Here is a 22,419-nt window from a genome sequence, read left to right on the forward strand (position 1 = left end):
AAGCTTCAGTGTTACCCTGTTAGCCTCTGTGTTCAGCATAGCTGTCTGATCAGAATTCAGGATTTGAGAAGTACTATGAGAACAAACACCAAACTTCTAAAAAAGTGTCGTAATTCCTGAAAGCTTGCTTAAGAACTATGGATCGAGAAGTCTTTGGCACCAACTGATCAGAATAACCCACACAAAGATATCAGTCTCTCTAGTGAAATGTTTTATTGGTGTTACCTCTACATCAGGATTGATACACAGTCCCAAACGATGCAGCATTGCAACTGCTGCCGTTAGCTTTATGTAGCCCATAATTGAAGTGTTTACAAGACCTGTTTGTGCTGATCTAGGGCTACTTTGGGAATCAGTGTGTTATGTTCAAATGGAACTTGAGACAGCAGCATCAGGCTTTCAAACCATGGCCCTGACTGGGAGGGAAGCTGGTCTTGCTGCTCATGAAGAGATTCTGCAAGAGCACTGTGTAGGTTAAGCAGTTTTTACTTTCATTTTGGAGATGAGATAGTGCACCTATCACTCTTGACCTCCATACATCCCCTCCAAGATCTGGAAGGAGGTTTGTTCTGAATTCACAGTTCAACACATGCCCATTGAGACAGCCCTGAGGAACAGACAGCAAGGCTGTGATTTGAGCTCCTTTCAGTGCACGCTAAATAGATTATTAAATTGCAGAAAGATGGTATTTGCCAGACTGCATTCAATGAATGTAGAGTTAGAGCCATCTGCTTTATGTGCATGATATAATCTGGACTGGGCATACCTTCCTCCCCCCAAGGTCTTAGGAAATGGCAGGGATGCTGAGTTTCCATTAGGTGAACCCTTGCTTCTGCACTGCTCCTCCCCTGACGCCTGAGTGCCTGGAGTCTGGGACAGAAAAGAATTACTCAAGGGGAAAAGTTTGCTGTCAGTCCGGTGTGAGATGATCCCCTCAGCAGGGCCTTGCTGAGGTGGAATGCAGAAATCTTCTTTGCTATTCCTTGTGGAGGCACCACACCAGCGTCTGGCCCACACCCGTCATGCTCACCACCCGGTAACCACAGGTTTCCAGCTTGTTCAGGACTATCCGTGGTGCATCATTCACATAGTACTCCCAGCTGCAAGTGGGAAAAAGAGGAAAGCAGGGATGAAAAAGGATACAAAAATTTCCTTGTGGAACTGGGTCTGCCTCGCTAATTAACTGGTACGAAACACTGCATGGGCACATCTGGCATATTGCCTGTGTGATGCAACACCTTGGTTAACCAGATGGGGAAGACCAAAATCCACAGCTTCCAAACCAAGGAGAAAGCTGCTCAGAATGGAATTTGATCTTAAATTGGAGTGTGGTTTGGGGACTGGTTATCCAAAGCCACATGCTGCTTACTTAGCTGAGCTTAAACCACAGCTACGGGAATCATATCTCAGAATTCATGGAAAAAGAGAATGGTCTCTGCAAAGCAGGGAAAAAATGTAGGACAGCAGATTTACAGTGTTGTAACAGCAAGATCTTTTTTTCTTTGTTGTTCCCGTGTTCCTGCAGCTTGCAGGCCTGGTAACTCCCTGTTATCAGACCCTGTTTGCTGTTGCTTTCAGCAGACCTCAATTTACATGGCTGGACTGTTCTGGAAGCTTTTTACAGAACAACGAATCTGTTTTAAAGGTGTAAAATACCAATGTTCTGCTTTGCTCTTACCATAAAGAATAGCACAACACAGGCATAAAACTATTTGAATTAGGTTAGGAAGTGGCAGAACTGAAATGGCAAGTCTGTCCTTTAATGCTGGATTTGGCAGCCTTTCTGTTCCTTTAACACAGTTGTTTGGGCTGCAGTATTTATTCAAGCAGATGGGATAAGTTTCGTAATTGTGTAACTCTTAGATGACTCACCGTGCCTGATAAGCTGATAATGACGGGCTGCGGGATGGTTGATGATCTCGGTTGGGCATCCTAACAAAGACTACCCTGACTTTTGTGCTAATAATAAAAAAAGACCCAAAAGCATTTCCAAAGTTGCTAACATTGAAAAACATTTATAGTGATGAGCATTTTTAAAGCATAAAATGTCACTCAGATGTGAAGGTATTTTTCCAGCTTCTCAAGACAGAGCATGCAATAATTATAGATGTGGTATAAAGATAATATCTATTATTATAGTGTCTTTGAACTTAATGCTTTCTCTAAGAGGCTTGCCACCTCCAGATTTACATGTTGGAGATGGTAAATATTATTGCCATTATGCAGAGGAAGTAGCTGAGGCAGGGGCTGTTATTTGTAGGAACCTAAACTGGAGTGACTGAGCTGAAAGCAGAAGGCAAGCTAAGTGGCCTAGGGCCTTAAATACAACTCCACACTGAGCAAAACAAAACATCTTGCACGATGTCTATTAAGTGTGCCACCCTCTTCACAAGCGAGCAGTCTGAATCAGGATGGGGACATTTGTAAAGTCTTTCAGCCTGAAGCCAGTAGGGGACAGAGGTCAGCCTAGAGAGGAGAGGAATTCTTCACGTGCCCATTGTAAGTACATGAGCCTTTGGCTCCCAGGTATGCCAAAGGTAGGTGAGTGAGCACATGCTGTGTGTGGGAGTGGGGCTACAGCAAGAGCATCCTAATGCAGTGACTTTTAGTCTGATTTTAGATGGTTTGCTATTTAAAAGTAGCAGCATTGATTGATAGCCTTTATTATGACAGGAGGTGGAGGGGACATTGTCCAGCATCTACTCAGAATCCCATTTTGCAGTAGCCCAGGGTTGGCTTTGCAACCCAAATGTCCAAGCGTTCTGCCCCTGCACATTAAATAAGGGATGGAGATAAGGGATGGAGGATGCATGCTGGCAATTGATGGTGCTTAGTGATGTGCCATTTGCACAGCTGCTTAACAGGATCCTTTATTAGAGGCAATTACGTGTTTTATGTATATTACAGTGCTACAACAGGTCCATACTGCCTAGACTCTTTCAGGCTCCCTCAGAGCTCCTTAGGTTGTGTTTAAGGCTTTGTATCTCAAGATGCTGTGGAAAGGGTGAGATTTGTGTCATCATGTGGCAGTGGGACAGAAAACCCTGCTCGACCATGGTGCTCTCCTCCCCAGCAGGGCTTTTTGGCAGAAGGTGAATGGAACTTGCCTTGCTGGCATACCACTGTGCCTCTCAGGGTGTCAGTATTCCAGCCACATTGTTTCCTCCACCCTGTGTTGCTCAAGAGCAAACAGGGAAGACATGCTTGAAAATGTCTATCAGGCCACAAGCAGGCACAAGTAGAAATAGAAGGATCCCCCAAGGAAGCAAAATCTGCCACTCTACTTCCTTATTACCCTGTAATGGCCTTAAAAGGACTTTCAGGCTAGACATTAGGAAAAATTTCTTCTCAGAAGAAGCGGGGATGTATTAAATGGGTTGCTCAGGGTAGCAGTGGAGTCACCATCTCTGGAAGTGTTCCAGAACCATGGAGATGTGGCACTGAAAGAAGTGGTCAGTGGGCATGCTGGGGATGGTTTGGGGTTGGACTTCATCATCTCAGAGGTCTTTTCCAACCTTAATGATTCTGTAATTCTATGAACTCCTCCCTGGCTGCTTGGGCATGCAGCATGGAGGCATTCCACCTTCCTTCCATTTTTGTTCCACTCAAATCCTGGAGATTCACCCCTATCAGAGCCAGCAAAACTTCATCCTCCTTGAAGCCTCTCCTGGTTTTCTCCTCAGGTCTCTTCTCCCATTGCATAACTCCCAGGCTCAGCTCCAAAGGCAGCAGCACGAAGCTGGCACTGCTGCCAATTTCTGTGCCACCCACGGGCTTGGGAATAGCAGTGCAGAGATGGCTCTGCAAACCCACCTGAGCCCTGCTGATGGAAAGGAGTAATGGAAGAGGCCAAGTTCCTGCCAAAGCAGATGGCCCAAGTTTGCATTTTGGAGACTTTCTTGAAAATCAGGGTACTTCCATTTTTCCTGTTCTTTGAACTCCTAAGTTTTGTAAAGCAATGGAGGAGCTGGGTCTCGATACCTGCCAGCCCAGTGCTGAGGACATGGGTCTTTCCAGCTCCACTGACGGAAGTCTGAATATGCTGGGACCAAGGAAACGCCTGGTTTTCCTCCCACTCCTCCTCTGCGCTGCCTCATGAGTGGGCAAGCATGAGCAGAAATCCAACTGCTGCCCTCTGCTTTAACTTGATTTGCATTTAGGTGTTTTGTTTTGCTGTGTGTTTTGTTGTTGTTGTTGTTTTTGTTTAGTTTTGTTATTGTTGTTATTATTTCAATCTTAGAGAAAAATAAGAAGTCAAGATACCAAATGGGGGGAGGGGTTGGGATGTGTGCCAAGATGTAAAGAACAGGATGGCAGCATTTCTAAGCTGCACCCTTGGTTTCAAACTCAGCGTAGGCAGGTAGAGACACAGCATCAGATGTGTTGGAAATACACAGCCTAATGGGCTGGGAACACAAAGCAGCTCAAAGCCTGAAGACTCAGCAGCCCAAGGGAAGGCTTCAGGGAGGGATGCTGAGAGGAGAAAGGGAGAAAGCTCAATCTGGGATGGGTTGGAACAGGCTGTGGGAGAGTACCTAATGTGGATTGGCACTAAACCTGGCCAGAGCCAGGCTGAGAGGAGAAGGATGGGCACCATTTGCTTCTGAGCACCTTGGGGCTGGAAGTGATACCAAAACAGAAAAGGTGTGTCATTGAGGATGGGATAAAGGCAGATTGTTATGCAAAAAAGTTAAAATGCTTCTGCATTTTAACTGCCTGCTGCATCTGTTTTATTTCAGCCTGGCTAGATAGCACCCAAAAGCGCCCCAAGAATGCGAGATGTGAGGATGAGAAAGGGCTATGGTTAGAAAATAACAGAAAACTGCTTGAAATATTAGGAAAATATCCTTGGCTGAGCACTGACAGGTGAGGGCAAGGATAGGCACATGCCCGTCCAGCAGCAAACCAGTCCTGGGTTTAGAAGTAGGTGTGCCAGGGAGTGAAGCTTTAGGGTAAACAGGGAGGGGGGAGAGATTGACACATTGCACTTACAAGTGGTTCCCGAGCATGTTCCTCTTTCTGGCCCCCAAGAACTGCATCAGGTTGGGATCCGAGTGCTCATCTCCCACCATGGTGGGGCCAACCTCCTGCAGAAAAGCAGCAATGCATGGTGAGCATGGTAGTACAATTAACTGGGAAGAGAAGGGTGTCCTGAGAAGAACGAGGTTTCTTCTGCCACCATTAATGGGATCAGCGTGAGTTCCTCAACTTGTAGAAGCCTGGATATGTCCCAGGACAAAGCTACCTGTGCGTCTCAGGTGAGGACCCTGGTGGCTTTGCTCTGGAGGGCCACCTGCTGGCTGAGCACACGGTGGCTGTATGTCATTCAGTCTGTAGGACAGCTATGAGGTGGCACTCACAGCCTCGTTGCGACAAACCAGCAAACCTCAATGCTTGGCCATGAAATGATAGGACCACTTAGGTCTTGTCCTGGCAGAGGACAGCTTTGGGAAGGGCTCTACTAGCAAGAAAGAATGAAGGAATAATTAAGGTTGGAGAAGACTCTGAGACTGTAGAGTTCAACCATCAACACATCACCGTGCCCAGTAGCCCATGTTCCCCAGAGCCACATTCGTGTGAAAAGGAGATGCCATGGGTTGGTTTGGACAGACTGGCACCTATGGGACAAAAAATGACTGTCACATTGGAGCGACAGGAGGCAGTTGGAGATGTGAGTCATCTTCCCAAGACAGCCATCAGAAAGACTTCCCACATGTCATACAGAGAGGACAGGGACATTTTCACAGCACGCTCCAAAAGTGTTATTTTCTGAGATATTCTGAGTCTGAATAACTTTCAGAACTAAGGAGCAGGGCACAGCAGACATGTATAGCTCCCATGAGACCTCTGTAATGACCACACTAGGGGTGCTGACACTCTTTGTACTCCAATTTCTTACCCTTGCAAGCTCTTTTTTTGTGGCTCCTCATATTAAAATCAATTAAAAGCTCTTTTTTTTTTTTCTTAAAAAAAAAAAAAAAAAAAAGCCTTTAATTGATTTTGATGTGAGGAGCCACTTCTCCCTTTTCATTCTCCTCCATTCTACACATGAAAAATTTGCAAGTCAAAAACTGTTGTGGAAAGCGTCCCCTATCCATTGGCATTGCCATCAACAAACTCACGTTAATGATCATTTCATTTATAATATGCAAAGGGCTGGAGAGTCTGACAGCAGAGAAATTGTGTTTGGCTTGAAAAGCTGAAGAAATGTGGTTTGGGGAAGGCTGAAAAGCAGAGATGGAAGAGCCTTCCTGCAGCATCCATCCCCAACCCAGCAAGCTGTGTGTTAACTGTGAGTCTTTACCTGACCCCTGGGAAGCACTTATGCAGTGCCACTGAGCAAACATTTCGGTAAGCCACCAAAAGCAGCAAAGCCCATCACCTCCTGTTAGGTGCCAGTATGAGCTGATTCCAGCTGTGGCTTGATGCCAGGGTTAAGGCTGTAAATGTTTGCTTTGTCCTGGTAAAGAGCAGAGTTCCTGAAGACTGCAGGGAAAAGTATTTCAGTCCATTCCATTGCGTGTATTTCCCTGAAGTGCCTTAAAACATGACTACCCAATGCATTGTAGCTGTGCAAAGTCAAAGTGTTGTTTCTGCATTGAACACTGAAAAGGGCAATTGATCTAAAGAATTAAGCTGTAACATATCCTTAGAAATAGTTAAATAGCTGATGTGGAAAGTAAGAACACCACATACATATTAGTAACATATTTTAGAAACATAGTTACTGAATTACCTAACAAATACTTTCTCACAAAGCTGCAATAGATTTTGAACGTTCTAAACCATATGGGTATAGTATTCTCAGCTAAGAAACAGAGTAAGGTTGTTCATTAGACCAGCAGAAGCAAAATACATTTAACAAACTTTAAAGGAGTCAGGGCCTTTACACAAAGCAGAACTGTCCCACTTTGTGGGAATGTCAGGATGCCATAGGCAGGCTCCAAGATGCTCCCCTCTATCTTGGTCTCCTCCAACCCAACCATTGTATAGTTCTATGATTTGGTGCCGCAGCATTCCAGAGTGTTTTCCTCAGTTCTCTGTTCACAGGGTCTGAGATGTAACTGTAACGAGGCATCTTTGCACCGCTCATTAAACTCCTGCCAACTTGGTTTGCCATTTTCCTCATCGCACCTTCCTATTGCAAAACGGTGGTATTTGTACCTATAGCTCCCTTTGGGAAAAGAATAAACACACCTAGATATCCTTCTGCTTTTGCAGATGTGCAGCTGCAGCTGGCTGCAAGAGCTGCTCTGAGGGCTGCAGATACTGCAATCAGTATCAAGCTGCAATCACTAGCAAGCAGCATTTCCTTTGTGTTTTTCTATGACAATGTGGCTTTGGGTGCTACACAATGATCCTGCTACCAATAACATCTTTCCCTTTTGCTGGGGCTGTGTTTTCCACGGGGGCTTTTCGGGGAAAAGGGAAAACCTGCAGTGAGGCCACATGGCTGGAAATTACTTTCCCTGACTTTCACAGGCTTCTGCAACAAGTTTCAAACGTGATGCTGTTGGGTATTTGTAGGGGGAACCGGGTAGCACTACAGGGACCCCACAGCACAGAAAGGATGGGACGAAGGGAGGAGGGCTTGTGCACAGCGCTATTTGCTCAGCATAACTCTGGGGCACCGCACCCCACGGGGAGCCCCCTCCCCATCCCGCTGCTCGCGTCGCCCTTTGCCCTTAATGCAACCTCCCAGCCTTAAATACGACCCACAGCCCGAGCTCTAAATAGCTCCCCACAGCCCGGAAGGGTCCGGCGGCGGGGCGGACTCACCATGCGGATCTGTGTGCTGATGAGGAGGTACGGCATGATCCCACCGCTAGACCGCAGCCCCGGGGCAGTGCAGGGGGAGGCTGCATCCCCTCCCATCCCGCCCCCGCTCCGCCCAAGGGAGGCGGTGGCCGCGCTGCACCCTCCCGGGGGAGTAGAGCGGGGGAGGGGAGAGAGGGAGGTGTGGAGCCGGCTTTGTGAAGGATCTTGGCTCTGTTGGGCCATAGAGGGATGGGGAATGGGAAGATGTGCAGGGAGACATGGGACAGAGAGAAAAGGGAAAGGGATGGAGAGACAAACGAGGGAGGTGATAGATAGGGATATAATGGACAAGGAATGAAGGACAAGAAGATGATGGATAGGAAGGTGTTGGATAAGAAAATGATAGACAGGGAGACAAAGGACAGGGGATGAGGGGCAGAGAGATGAAGGACAAGGTGGTAATGGAGACAAGGAACAGAAAGATGAGGAATAGGGAGATGATGGGCAGGGAGAGCAAAGGACACAGATAAGAGAAAGGGGGATGGTGGACCGAGAGGTGAAGGACAGAGAGATGAAGGATAGGGAGATGATGGACAGACAAAGAGCAGAGAGAAGATGGATAGGGAGATGAAAGACAGGAGATGATAGCTCAGGGGTGATGGAGCAGAAGACAATGGGCAGGGATGTGATGGAAGGAATATGATAAACAAGGAGATGAAGGACAGGAGAGGATGGCTTGGGGGTGATGAAGCAGGAGAAGATGGACAGAGATGTGACAGACAAGGATATGATGGACAAGTAGATGAAAGACAGGTAGATAAAGGCTGGGAGATGATAGCCTAAGAGGCACTGCGGCAGGAGACACTGAATAGTGAGAGAATGACCTGGGAAATGATGGATAAGAAGATGATGAACAGGGAGAAGGACAGGGAGAAGAAGGACAGGAGAATGACGGATGGGAGATGAAGGATAGGAGATGATATCCCAAGAGGCAATGGACCAGGAGATATTGAATAATGAGACAATGATCTGGGAGATGATGAACAGGGAGATGATAGACAAGAAGATGATGAACAGTAGACAAAGGGTAGGGAGATGAAGGACAATGAGATGGTGGACAGGAAGGTAAAGAATGGGAGATGACATGATATTCCAGGAGGCAGTGGATCAGGAGACATTGGACAGAGTGACAATAAACTGGGAGATGAGGGACAGGGAGACAAAGGACTGAAAGATGATAGATAGATGATGGACAGGGAGATGATGGGCAAGGTGAACCCTGGGCCCTGCAGCTTTTAAATGTGATGGTTTAAATCCCTTCAAAATGTGAGGGGAAAAAAGTTCCTCCCATCTTGATCAGCAACTGTTAGCATGACATAATTAATCCCTAATTTCTTACTGATCTTCAGAAACAAGCAGCTCAGGGGGAAAGCAGAAGGCTGTTCCCAAGCAGCTGGGGCATGCTGTGTCCTTCCGGCCTGACCTGGGGCCCACTTCCCTGCAATGCCACAGTTACCGATTAACCCCAGTAGGGACTGAGAGGGAAAATCCACATTTCTACTCATTAGTCTGAAGAAAATGCTCCAAGGCAGCCAGGTTTTGCTGTTGTTCCTGTCATGTTCGTTAGTTTTGATTTGACAAAGCAAAACAACTAATATACATTGATGTTACCATCTTCCTAAAATGTGCTTGGGATATTTCACCCCTTGGGTTACGCATCCATTCATTTAGATCACCTTCCTAAGGTCTTCCTGAATTCCCTGGTGTGAAAACAACCCAAATGTTTATTCCTAAGATTTACTCCCTAATATAAATCTGTGTTATTTTCACTTTTTTTTTTGCCCCTATCACCCAGCAACTGATACAGAAGTACTTTCCCTGCTGGTTTCACCACAGTTGTTTTTGCTTCCTATACCCAAATCCATCACCTTGTAACCTGGACCAGATGATCTCTGCTGTGAGAGCGTTCCCATCCCAAGGGAGCCCAGAGCTGAAATCCAGACCCTTGGATCTTTCATCAAATTAAAGAAAAAAATATATATCCAGGGCTCTTGTAGAGTGGCAGGCTGCCCAGCGCTCACTCTCACTGCTCAGTTTGGCTCCCGCAAGGCTCTTTTTAAAGGGAGGAGAGGAAATAAAAGAGAGGAAAAAGAAAGCAGAGCCTGCACACGACATTTTGGTATCAGAGTTCCCGTTGAAAAATCAAAACCTGGGAGACAGCCCAAGTGCTTTGAGCAGCAATGGCGTGAGAGCAAGCTATAAAACACAGTGCCATGTATCTCAGTGGTGCCATTCATCATCAAAAAGCAGTTATTGCCCCTTGGCATGGCTCTGAGATTTCTGCTTAAAGTTGGACATGGATAGCAAGAATTTGTGTGAAAGAAAGCAAAAGTCTTTTTGGCAAAAGGTTATCTATGGTCATAAATCCCTTATGCACAAGAGTGACACTGAAGAACACTGAAGAACTCTGTTTTTCTCCTTCTGACAGCAGTGGCTTTTTCTAATTACCACTCTTCTTTCTGCAATACCAGTCGATACCAATCAAATTTCTTGCCTCAAATAATACTGATTAATGGGATGGAGGCGTTTCCTAACAACTCAGTTCCCCTGAATTTAAGGGATGGTTCTGCTTCTGGAAGGAGAACAAACTTCTGATCAAGGAGAAATCCCAAAAATGTACTGTAAAGCTGATTGAATGATTGAATGGCATTGCTCACCCTGTAGGTTGCTGCTGAGAATCCCCACCCTTGGGTTGGAGTAACAGAATGTGTTCAATCAATCTTCTAGCTGGAAAATAATACACTGTGCAAGTCGTTGAAGTTGTTGCTACTTTCCCTTCAGCTGTTCTGGGAAAAGGCATTTCTAGTTGTAATCCTGGTGTATGTAACCAGACAGGGAACCGTTTCACCCACAGTTCACTCACTGACTGTGGAATGGGAAAATTCAAACCCCAAACCTTGAGATGATGATTCCACCATTCACGTTATCATTAATATCTCCCTTGTCTTACACAGAGCCCATTTCCACCTAACATACTGCAATCACAACCCAAGAGTGAGCAGTTTTTGGACTCGATGATCTTTAAGGTCTTTTCCAATGTGAGTGATTCTGTGATTCTATGATTCTCGCAACAAGACCTATGAATGGTCTGCTCTGTGAAATAACCATCATCTACTCCCACCATGGTACTCACCATCTTTCCTCAGTGCTATTTTTTGCTACTTTTGTCCTTTGCTCCTCAAAGCCGACCAGAAAAGTGTGAGAGTTGAGAAATGTACATGCCTCTGTCGCTCTCACAGAGCCCTGTATTCGGGCCTGTGTTCATGCATCGGAACATGCCCTGTGTTCGGGCATGTTCCGAACCCCAGAGCTCTCTGGCTCGTGGACTAAGTCATCTTCAAGCACCTCTGCAGGGAGGATGAGAGCCTGTGCTGCACTAAAAGGTTTGATATTCCAAGAACATTGTGCTTAATGCAAATATTGATGCATACAAAAGTGACTACATTTCTTTTTAATAGCGTCCCTAATTACTAAAGAAGTCATTCATCCACAGCATTGGATCCTTGCAATCTGCTGTTTTTGATCCTGCCACAGATGTTGTTCATTTTATCCAGAGCCCTATCATATTCCATAACTAACAGTGTGGTTTCACCAGTGATCTATAATTCATCCCCTCCCTCCAAGCCCAGCAAAAAGATTTGTGCTGAAGATGCAGAGGGCATTATTACAGCAATCTCTTTATTTCTAAAGGTTGTAATGACAATAACAAAACTGTGGTGCAGTTCAGGGGCTTGTTTGCAAGGGCTGGCAGACCAAGAGATACTACTACGTGAGCAGCTGGAGCTGTTGTGGTGATAAACCCAGAGGGGCTTATGAAAACCAAGGAGAAAATGAGATCCAATGGAGATTTCACATCTTTACAATTCTCCACCAACATACGGTTGTTATCTGCTGCATTACAGGGGTTAAAGGGAAAGAGCAAAGCAGCTCAAGCAGAAACTATTATTTCTGGGAATTATTTCCTTCAAAAAGCTTGTTTTTATTACTTTCGTTAAGGTTCAATGCAAGACAGGCAGGCATAATACAGCTGCAGAATGATGTTTCTCTGATACCATCTTTAATATCTGCAGAACCACAGATTTGTGCTGCCTTGGGTTGTACCCAATAACCAGGCAAAGAAATTCAGCTTCCTGCCTCTATGCCCACAGCCAGAGAAGTGTTGCTGTGCTTGTCACCTGAAACGTCTGCATCAATTGGAAAGGGTCGGGCAGGTTGGTGGCACCAGGATTTGTTGGGTGCGAGCTGCGGCTGCAGGGATTGTGTTGGAGGTGAAGTAGCTGTGAAGTAGCTGGAGGAACTGGGGTTGCGTTGTACAGGTGCAGATCCAGATACACGTGTGGGTACAGATGTGGGTACAGCTTTACGCGTAGGCAGAAGTGCAGGTGTAGATGCAGGAATAGGTGCCAGGGAAGATACATGTAGAGTTACAGCTGGAGTGCACGAGTAGCCATAGCACCGCCCCGCCACCGCGGCTCCCGGTTCTCCGTCGCTAAGTGATGTAAGTGCGCCACGTGACCACCTCAGTGACGTCATCCCCGCGCCGCTCGCGGTTCTCGGAGCTGCATGGCGCGCTCCGGGCCCAGCCGCCTGGCGCTGGGGCTGGCATTGGGCGCGGCGGCGGCCGCGGGCCTGGGCCTCAGCCTGCTGTGGGCATTGCGGCGGCGGCGGCGCGGCTGGCGGCGGGGCGGCGGCAGCGGCCGGGAGGCGGCCCGGAGGCGGCCCGAAGGCACGGCGGGACTCGGGGACGGCGGCGCGGAGGTCGTGGGGAGTTGGAGCCAGGGTAAGGCCCGGGGCCGGGGTAGGACCGCAGGGAGGGCCCTCTGATTCCTTCCCAGAGGTACCGGCAGCCGTTCACCAGTTGAGGCTTTCTGTCAAGGCCGTCTGGTGCACCTGCTCTCCTGTCAGTGGAGGACGCCAGAGTTGTTGGGTACCTCATGCCACGTGCAGTATGGCAGGAAAGCGATAAGCCACCGCGATATCGAAAAGATGCTTTTGTAGCATGAACGGGTTCAAACGCTCTTCACAAAAACCTTGGAAACAGTGACAAGGCTTTAAGATATGAGACATTCAAGGCAAAGTGCTCTCCTATGAGCAACTTCTGTTTATTTATTTTATTTTCAGTCTAGGCTCCTGAATTCTGCATGTCAACAAAGTGAAACACCTGCTTGTACCCACTCTCTCAGATCATCAGGTGCAACTGTCAGCCCATCGCCACCATGCCCCTAGAAGGAATTACAGAATCATTAGGGTTGAAAAAGAACTGTAGGTCATCTAGTCCAACCAATCAGTCCGTCACCACCGTGCCCATTAAACCACGCTCAAGCCCAGGGAAATTACATCTTTTCATGACTCTACTGCTGGGACATGACACCAACCTGGGGAGTGGTGTCGATCTGCCTGAGGGTAGGGCAGCCCTTCAGAGGGATTTAGACAGGCTGGACCGCTGGGCTGAGGTGAATGGGATGAGGTTCAACAAGGCCAAGTGTCGGGTCCTGCACTTTGGCCACAACAACCCCATGCAGCGTTATAAGCTTGGGGATGAGTGGCTGGATGACTGTGGAGAAGAGAAGGACCTGGGGGTGTTGGTTGATGCTCAGCTGAACATGAGCCGACAGTGTGCCCAGGTGGCCAAGAGGGCCAACGGCATCCTGGCCTGCATTAGAAATGGTGTGGCCAGCAGGAGCAGGGAGGTGATCATCCCCCTGTACTCAGCACTGGTGAGGCCGCATCTCGAGTACTGTGTTCAGTTTTGGGCCCCTCTCTACAAGACAGACGTTGAGACCCTGGAGCGTGTCCAGAGAAGGGCAGCGAAACTGGTGAGGGGTCTGGAGCACAAGTCTTATGAGGAGCGGCTGAGAGAGCTGGGATTGTTCAGTCTGGAGAAGAGGAGGCTCGGGGGAGACCTCACTGCACTCTACGACCTCCTGAAGGGAGGTTGTGGTGAAGAGGGATTTGGCCTCTTCTTCCAGGCATCGAGCAGGACACGGGGTAATGGCCTCAAGTTGTATCAGAGGAGGTTTAGATTAGACATAAGAAAAACTTTTTCTCTCAGAGAGTGGTCAGGCACTGGAATGGCCTGCCCAGGGAGGCGGTGGAGTCGCCATCCCTGGCAGTGTTCAAGAGGTGTCTGGATGAGGAGCTGTGAGATATGGTTTAGTGCTAGTGGTGGCAATGGTGATGAAGAGACGGTTGGACTAGATGGTCGTGTAGTTTGTTTCCAACCTTGTGATTCTATGATTCTATGATTCTTAAAGTCCAGTATCTCTTAAAACAGATGTATGTAGAATAGAAACGGAACTTATTTTGCAGTAAGGTGTTTTTAAAAAGAAGCAATTTGCTCAACTGCCATGGTCTTTGTGATATTCAATATGGATTTTGTAGTTTTTTTAAGTGTTTCACAAGGGGATGCCTGCAGAAGTGTCACTGAAAGAACTCATAGAATCATGGAATCACTTGAGTTGGAAAAGTTGGAAAGAACCTTTAAAGATCATTTAATCCAACTGTCCTGCAATGAACAGGGGCACCTTCAGCTCGATCAGGGTGCTCAGGGCCCTGTCTAGCCTGACCTTGAATGTTTCTAGGAGTGAACTCTATTCACTCTGTTAGCATTGTGGAAGTGTTTAGTGTGACTGCATGCTGATGTCAGGATGGAGTGGTAAACCAGTGCAGGAACCAAAAGCACCAGGCCAGGTCAGGGGGCAGTACTCAAGATTAAACTTTATACCCTCTGTTTTCTGAAGACAAAATTGAACTGACATTTCCTGTGAGAAACCCTTTCCCATTTCCCTGTACTCAGCACTGGTGAGGCCACACCTTGAGTATTGTGTTCAGTTTTGGGTCCCTCTCTACAAGACAGACATCGAGACCCTGGAGCGTGTCCAGAGAAGGGCAACGAATCTGGTGAGGGGTCTGGAGCACAAGTCTTATGAGGAGCAGCTGAGGGAGCTGGGATTGTTCAGTCTGGAGAGAGGAGGTCTCAGGGGAGACCTCACTGCACTCTACAACTTCCTGAAGGGAGGTTGTGATGAGGAGGGGTTTGGCCTCTTCTCCCAGGCAACAAACAGGACCCGAGGAAATGGCCACAAGCTGTACCAGAGGAGGTTTAGAATAGACATCATGAAGAAGTTTTTCTTTCAGAGAGTGGTCAGGCACTGGAATGGCTGCCCAGGGAGGCGGTGCAGTCACCTTCCCTGGCAGTGTTCAAGAGGCGTCTGGATGAGGAGCTATGAGATATGGTTTAGTGGCTTGTGGTGGCAGTAGTAATGGGAGGACAGTTGGACTAGATGATCTTGTTTGTAGGTCCTTTCCAACCTTGTGATTGTATGATTTTCATCTGATAACCTTTTTTTCTGTCTTGTTTTCTCAAAGGTCTAACCAGAAAGCCAGTTCCTTTAGGGGCAGGAGATTGTGCTGTGTATACACCTCTGTTAACACATGGTGAGCAGGTGGATGTGCTGGACCGCCTGGATTTTGTGCTGACAAACATCTTGGAGCTGAGGAGGGAAGTAGAGGAACTACGAAACAGCCTGCAGAACCTTGCTGCAGATATTGTGGGTGAAGTCAGGTTAGCGTCTGCCCTTCTTGTTTTGTCATCTTTTGTCTGCTCTTCTGTGTTTTATGTTCTACAGCACAGGGAAACATCTTGAACAGTTGGGTGTCTGTTAAATGGAAAAAGTGGAAAAAAATGTCTCTTTAGTTTCTGCTGCCGTTATATCTTGGCAGTGAGATTATGTTGAAATAAGACCAAGTGCTAGGTCCTGCACTTTGGTCACAGCAACCTCATACATCACTACAGGCTTGGGACAGACAGAGTCGCTGACAAAACTGCATGGAGGAGAAGGATCTGAGGGCATTAGTCAGCAGCTGGCTGACTAGTAGTGTACCTGGGTAGCTAAGAAGGCCGGTGGCATCCTGGCTTGTATCAGAAATAGTGCAGCCAGCATGAGCAGGAGGTGATGGTCCTTCTGCAGTCAGCTCTGGTGAGGCTGCATCTTGAATACTGTGTTCAGTTTTGGGTCCTTCAATGCGAGGAAGACTTGGCTCATATCCAAAGATGGGCAACAGAGCCGTGAGGGGACTGGAGCACAAGTCTGATGGGGAGCAGCTGAGGGAACTGGGATTGTTTGGCCTGGAGACGAGGAGGCTCAGGGGAGACCTCATAGCTTTCTACAACTTCCTGTTGTAGAGGTTGTGGCAAGGTGGAGGTTGGCTTCTTCTCCTGGGTATCAGCAACAGGACAAGAGATGATGGCCTTGAGTTATGCCAAGGGAAGTTCAGGTTGGCTGTTAGGAAAAATCTCAGAAAAAGTGGTTGGGCATTAGAACAGGTTGCCTAGAGAAGTGATGGCGTCACTCTGGGGGATTTTCAAGAAAAGTAGAGATGTGGCACTGAGCGGTATAGTGGAGTTGGGTCCTTGGTTGGACTTGATGATCTTAGTGGTCTTTTCCAACCGTAATGATTCTGTGATTCTGCAATGTGTTTCAGAATTCCTTTGTTCACTGAGGAAAGCATATGATAAAATTATCCTTTACTGTGTGGATTTCAGTGGTCAGACTTGCTTCAACTGTAGAATACAGTCTTTGCTGTATGGTAATGAGATGTTTGTATAAGCAAGGGCAAACCACTTTGTGAATTCTTTGGGGCTAGAGCAAATTGGAGAGAAACTGCTGGAGAGCAGGAGGCGGAGTAGCACAATGTCAAGTGCTCATTTGTTCTTCTTTTTGCCTTTCTTACAGGTCCCATCTGGAAGAAACACAGAGAGTAGCACGCCGAAGGCGGTTCCCGTTCCATAGAGAAAGAAGTGATTCCACAGGGTCCAGTTCAATTTATTTCACTGCTAACTCGGGAGCAACCAACACAGATGATGGAGAAAGTGAAGGCGGGTAAGGCAAACGCCATGTTGATGGCAGCTTTTGTAGGTTTTGGTGTCCAAAAGCTTGTTTCTGAGCAGTTTATAATGTGAAGGTGGGTTTTGTTTGTTTGTTTTTTCCTTCCAGTTGGCCTGAATTGTACCTTTGGAATATAGATCTCTCTCTCTCTCTTTATATATATATATGTATATAAATGTTTGGATTACATCCTAAAGGTGCTTGCTGAAACCTGATAAAGTTCCCTGAGTATCTGAACAACTGTACAGATCAAAACAAACACACACACAGGTGCAAAACCTCTGAAGGTTTAATACAAAATATGAGGGTTGGGAGCATCAGTCCGTCATTGGTGTATTATGGGTGATAAGGAGCTTTTGCTCTTTTTTTTTTTAATTGTATGGAGTTAAATTTCCATACAATAAAAAATACATTATAAAGGGTCTAGAAAACTTGAGAAAGCTAAAATATATTCATGTTAATTACAGTGTCCTTTGCGTAGAGTATTTCTGCTAAACTTTTTTCAATATGGCACAGTGATCACTTATGTTGCTTAGGTTCTTTAAATACGGGTGAAAACACACAAAAAAATCCAATCTAAGTGCAAACAGAGATCTGCTCCATACATATTTCATTCTTTCTGATTAAATGCTTCTATGCCTTAATCAGATGAATTTCATAGCTTTTCAGATGTGTAAACGTTTTGTAAAACATGCAGTGCTGGCACTAACCATTTTCCCAAAGGTATGAAACATAAAATAAAGACAGAGTTTTATTACAGCACAGAGAGCAAGTCAGAATTTGGGTGTGCAGTGCTGTTTGGTAGCAGTCAAAGAAGCAGTGAGCATTAGAGAGTGACACTTCGTAGCACGTTTGTAATCAGAGCACAAAGCTGCCATTGCTGTAGCAGCCTCCTAGAATAAAGGACACAGATCTGAGGGAAAACGGGCTTTGTTGCTTCCATTAAAATACTGCGTTACTGTCTCAGTCAGTGCAATTTTAGAAGCAAGAAAGAGCTGATGAGGTCTCCTTTAGGTTATAGATGTGCTTCATTCATCTGAAGCGAGTGCTGAGTGTTCATAAAAAAAGCAGAATTTGGAGTGAGTGATTCATGGCAGTGTGACATTTAAGAAGGCTACATAGCTAATTTTAAATTGACAGGGCCTGTGCTAGCTGGTTAGTAATATATGTGTTCAGTCATCAGGTTTCCAAGGTGTATTTTGTAAGGCACGCTAAATAGGAGAGTGTTTTTCAACAAAAACCTGTCCTGAGTGGCACCTGACCATTAGAAATGTATAAATTATGCTAAGGGCCAAGGAGGATCCTGAGGTTTGCTTGGGCTTTCACCTTGGAGGACCTTAAGTGAAGTGTGGAGCAGGGGATGTGTTTTCTTGTAGAACCTCATATATGGTTATGGCTATATGGGGTCATTGCTGTGATGTTGCTATGTGACGTTAGGGGGAGTTTTCCCTTGTTGCTTAAAATATGTAAGTTGGTTTAGTGTTTGGTATGAAGAATTGGTGGGTAAGGTCTCATCTGATTTGATTTAAAAAGTTTGAGTAGTGTATCGTGTCACTCTGATCCAGTTTGTCATGTATGAATAGGTATAATGTTAGCAGTGTTGTCTTCTATGGATACAACTTGAACTTTTCACTTTTTGGAAAACAAACTAAGCTTTTTAGCAGCCACTAGGAAGAAGAATAAGACTACCCTCAGCAGATAACATTTCAGCCACGTATTTATTTCTGACAGTTACATTCTTTTAATGAAGTTTGGGGGTTAAGGGGGAGAAGTTATGTTTCAGCTTTATTTTTTAAACCACGTGAACATAAGCATCTTCTCTGATTTCATACATGATTGGCAAAAATCATTACAAGTTGTCATGAGCCTGAGGATCTTGGGCTGCTGCAGAACTTAATTTCTGTCTATTGTTTTGGCAAGGCTTTGGTCTTTTGGACTGCTTTGCTTTCTTCCACGTTCTTTTCAGTTCCAGACAATACGTTTTCATTTTCCATCAGGATGTGTGCCAGCCAGAGGCCTCAATATACAAAAGCCATTTAAGTACTTTCCTTCACTGTAAATTTCAGGAAAACAGTTGGATAACATCTAAATCCTGTAATTTTCCTAAAAACTCTTGAGTTTATGAGGTTATAAAGCATTGCCTCTCTTGTAAGCTAGCAGCATCTTGTATGTGCTGTCCTGGAGAAAAAACACGTTTTTGTGTTGGAGAAAAAAAGGTCTATTGTTGCTTGTTTTTAAAGACCATATTGTATTTCAGCATGGGAAATGAAGTAAGTAAGCTGCAGTACTGAAATCTCTGCAGCCACCAGGAAAATGCTGTAGTGAAACACCATCCCTGCTGCAGAGCCCACAGGACAGGATGGGAAATAATGAATCAGGCTAAATGTAAGCAGCAAAGAGAATTGCAGGAGTTTTTGTTAAGTGCTGAAAATGAAGTAGTCTGGGGAACTGATAGCAGCATTACTAAGAAAATACCAAGAAATCAAGCTTTTAACTCAGTTTGAAATAGACCCGCACCAGTGTCGCCTACGTGGTTGCTACAGCATCCATTAAATTCATTGCTGCCTACTTAGTCTTAAGCTTGTTGTCTTGTGTTCAGCTTTGCAGTGATAAGGCTGATTGTTACTTTATTTTTCATCTTAATTTTTCACTACAAAACTGTACTTCTTAAAATTTATGGATGAGGGTTTTTATTTACTCTCTACCAGAGAGGGAAATGCTTGAGCAAAAGGGATGGTTCTTGGAAACTTGAAGTTTTGATAGCCAAATGTGTTTTGCTATCTGTGTGTGGCTAAATGGGTGTCACTGCTTTCTTCAGATGCAGACCCTGCTCACATATCTCTGTCTGCAGACAAGGGCAGCTTCACACACAGAGCACAGGGCTCTGTCTTGAGTTACTTGAGCTGTAGTTGCTCATTACCCCCAGGCTTGGTGGCTTTTAATCCTAAACAAAGTTTTCAGTACGTGGTTTGGTCACCGTTCATTTGGTTAACAACTGCAAACATCTCCTAGAATTAAATATTTATGGGATTTGAAGTATTCTCCTTCTGAGGAGAGCCTTCTATCTGAATGTGGAAGTGCAAATTTCTGAAATCCCTGGGTAACTTGGGCTTATTCTTTGACCAAATACTCAAATAAATGTGAAGGGAGGAGAAATAATTTTAAAGAAACTTCTTAATCTATTAAATTGTTTGAGCGCTTAGTTATATAAGCAAGCATCTTCCTGCAGCGATATCAGTCAATATGTAATGCTGTTTTAAATGTGCCCATGTGTATTTGGAGGAGCTCAGTTTTGGCCATTTTCAGAATCTCCGCTTTAAGCTTTATGGTATGTTGTTTGATTAATTTAGCAGCTAATCATTGCTCACAGGGTGCCTTTCTGTGGCTCATCTGCCATCTCCTTGCTTGACTTCTCAAGTGAAATAGTTCGGGTCTCTCCCCTCCTGTTTTGCAATGTTTCACATGTCAGTGTGAACAAGCTGCTTTGTATTTAGCATTCAGACAAGGTGGTGAAGGTACTAAATATTGCCAAAACAGCCGTTGCATTTGAAACTCCTTGAAGCAGGCAAAAAACCTCAAATTATATTTTCTACATGGATGAGTGTGCTGTATCTTTTGTTGAAGTTCGCTTTCATAATTCATACACTGAACTGAATAGTTCTGGTTCTAGTTTGTTTAATTTTATATTAAGAGACCGAAGATAAAATCATGCAGATATTATGTGGGCACTTGTGACTGAGCTGTGCGTAAATTTGGGGGGCTTTCTTTCTGTCTTTCTTCAGCTCTTTATGGTTGCGTTACGTGAGAAATAACAAATGGTGTCATTTGGGAGACTTGAATTGCACAGTACTCTCTGGGCTAAACTAAGATATATTGCTCTATTAGAAGGGGTTTTTTTGTGTGCCATCTGCGTCCCAGCATAGCATCTCCACTGACTAATTTTACAATATGTTGGTGTTTGTTTTTTTTTTCTGAAAGGTACACCACAGCCAATGCTGAGTCTGATTATGACCGAGAGTCTGAGAAGGAGAGTGAAGAAGGGGAGGACGAACTGAGCTGTGAAACAGTGAGAACAGCAAGACGGGATTCCCTGGATCTCATCAACGAGGATGAAACGCATTTAGTCCTTGATTCCTTGCAGGATGAAGGACTGAGCCAGCTACTGCAGCAGGCAGATCACTTGCACAGTGGTGATGAGCAGGAGAAGAGAGAGGGATTCCAGCTGCTGCTGAATAATAAACTGGTGGTAAAAGTTGCCTTTTTGTATTTTCCAGCAGTGATTTGTGACTTAGCTACATAGCTGGGAAAGAGGAAATAGCATTTCTTAGCGGGGTCCAGTTCTACACAACGGCTGGGCCAGTTTCCAGTTGCCGCCTTTCTCAGGAGCAGCTTGAAACAGGCTGAAGACCAAAACTGCTCAGGCTGCAGCAGCAAACAGTTCCAGTTGCCTGACCTGGAGTTCCACATCTCCTCATGTCATCTCTTTCCCTTAGACAATATGTTGTGCATGTGTGAAACAACAGTATGTCGTAAGCTCAGTAAACTTCTAGAGAGCATTGACAGCACCATGTTTTTGTCACCTTAAAGCTAACGTGGTGATGTACCCTGCACTGAAATGTGACTGAATGTGACTGCAGCTGGTTCAGGCATGCCTGTGTCTGGAACTGTCATCCTCTGTTGGTGCTTTCTTAAGCCAGTGAAAGCAGCTTGTCAGGTTACCAGCCTTTTAAGCAAAACTTCTATTATTTCTGTATATAACAGGGGGAAGGTATTAAAAAAATGGTTTGTGGTGAGTTCTTATTCCAAGGAAATTCTTCTTTCCTTCCCATCAGAAGTAAATGGCAGCCCATCAGCTTCTCACATTATTTTATATGCTTCCTGTATTTACAGTGCTGTTGTAACATAAATCAGACTGTTGGGTGGCTGTGTTTCTAAGGGGTTTTGTTGTTCTTGTTTTTCAAGTAAACTAGCATTTGTCAGAACACAGCTACTCCAAAATCGTGGTGTACCTGTAGTACAGCATCTGGTTCGAGAATGATCCAAGAACTGAATATTTGAATGCTGGCTGACACATGGAAACAGTACTTTTAATCTGAGGTTGTTTCTTTTTTCCAGTGTTTTGAGATTAGTGGACACTGCTTAAAAAAGAATGGCCCCAATATGGCCTTCAGAGTGAAGGAGCAGTCTGCTGGAAGGCAGCAGTGATTAGACCTGTTCCTTAATTATTAATTTGGCTACTGTTTGCTCTTTTTTGGCTCTGCTTCAATTCTCATATTGAGGACTTCTAAAGTTTCAAAAAAATGTCCCTACAACTGCCAGTATGTATCCTCATTTGATTTTTTTTTTTGTTTTTTTTCCTTCTCATACTCTTTGTCAGTGGCAGAATGGATAGTTTATGTGGCTGATGCATCTTATTTATGTTTTTACTGCAGTATGCAGACCAGGGAGACTTTCTTTGGCGCCTAGCCCGAGCATATAGTGACATGTATGATATCACAGAAGACACAGATGAGAAGAAATCGTATGCATCTGATGGTAAGGAATTGCGTGCTCAAAGGGAAGGAAAGGTGCAATTCAAACCTGTGTTAAAATGTTGCTTTGTTAAAGGCAGTGTAAGTAGACCAAGGGCTTATGTAAAAGTTCGTTTGCCAAGCCTATTTCATATATATCCTGTCTGATTGTAAGTTAAGTAAGTTTATGCTGTAATCCGTTT

At 45.3% G+C, this 22,419-nt stretch overlaps 2 protein-coding genes across 2 annotated transcripts in view; one reads left to right on the plus strand and one right to left on the minus strand.

Annotated features, from left to right (window-relative positions):
- Positions 1 to 190: 190 nt before the first annotated feature.
- On the minus strand, positions 191 to 7,880 carry GCHFR (GTP cyclohydrolase I feedback regulator). Its single transcript, XM_048947342.1, has 3 exons — positions 7,780 to 7,880; positions 4,993 to 5,087; positions 191 to 1,100 (listed from the first exon to the last, which is right to left on the minus strand). The coding sequence occupies exons 1-3, from the start codon at positions 7,873 to 7,875 to the stop codon at positions 977 to 979; spliced, it is 315 nt and encodes a 104-aa protein (XP_048803299.1). The 5' UTR covers positions 7,876 to 7,880; the 3' UTR covers positions 191 to 976.
- A 4,048-nt stretch (positions 7,881 to 11,928) lies between these two features.
- The window catches only part of RMDN3 (regulator of microtubule dynamics 3), a 31,425-nt gene continuing 20,934 nt past the window's right edge, over positions 11,929 to 22,419 (plus strand). Inside the window, exons 1-5 of the mRNA XM_048947300.1 lie at positions 11,929 to 12,598; positions 15,187 to 15,382; positions 16,554 to 16,700; positions 20,685 to 20,952; positions 22,139 to 22,241. Coding sequence (XP_048803257.1) covers positions 12,382 to 12,598; positions 15,187 to 15,382; positions 16,554 to 16,700; positions 20,685 to 20,952; positions 22,139 to 22,241 — 931 coding nt within the window. The 5' untranslated portion in view covers positions 11,929 to 12,381. The remainder of the gene's footprint in view (positions 12,599 to 15,186; positions 15,383 to 16,553; positions 16,701 to 20,684; positions 20,953 to 22,138; positions 22,242 to 22,419) is intronic.

Source organism: Lagopus muta, chromosome 6, assembly GCF_023343835.1.
Source record: "Lagopus muta isolate bLagMut1 chromosome 6, bLagMut1 primary, whole genome shotgun sequence".
In the NCBI taxonomy this organism is placed as follows: Eukaryota; Metazoa; Chordata; class Aves; order Galliformes; family Phasianidae; genus Lagopus; species Lagopus muta.

Coding starts and splice junctions, on each gene's coding strand:
- GCHFR (XM_048947342.1), bottom strand. CDS start 7,875: ATGGGAGGGGATGCAGCCTCCCCCTGCACTGCCCCGGGGCTGCGGTCT. Junction 5,088..7,779: donor TCAGCACACAGATCCGCATG/GTGAGTCCGCCC, acceptor GCTTTTCTGCAG/GAGGTTGGCCCCACCATGGT. Junction 1,101..4,992: donor AACATGCTCGGGAACCACTT/GTAAGTGCAATG, acceptor TCCCACTTGCAG/CTGGGAGTACTATGTGAATG.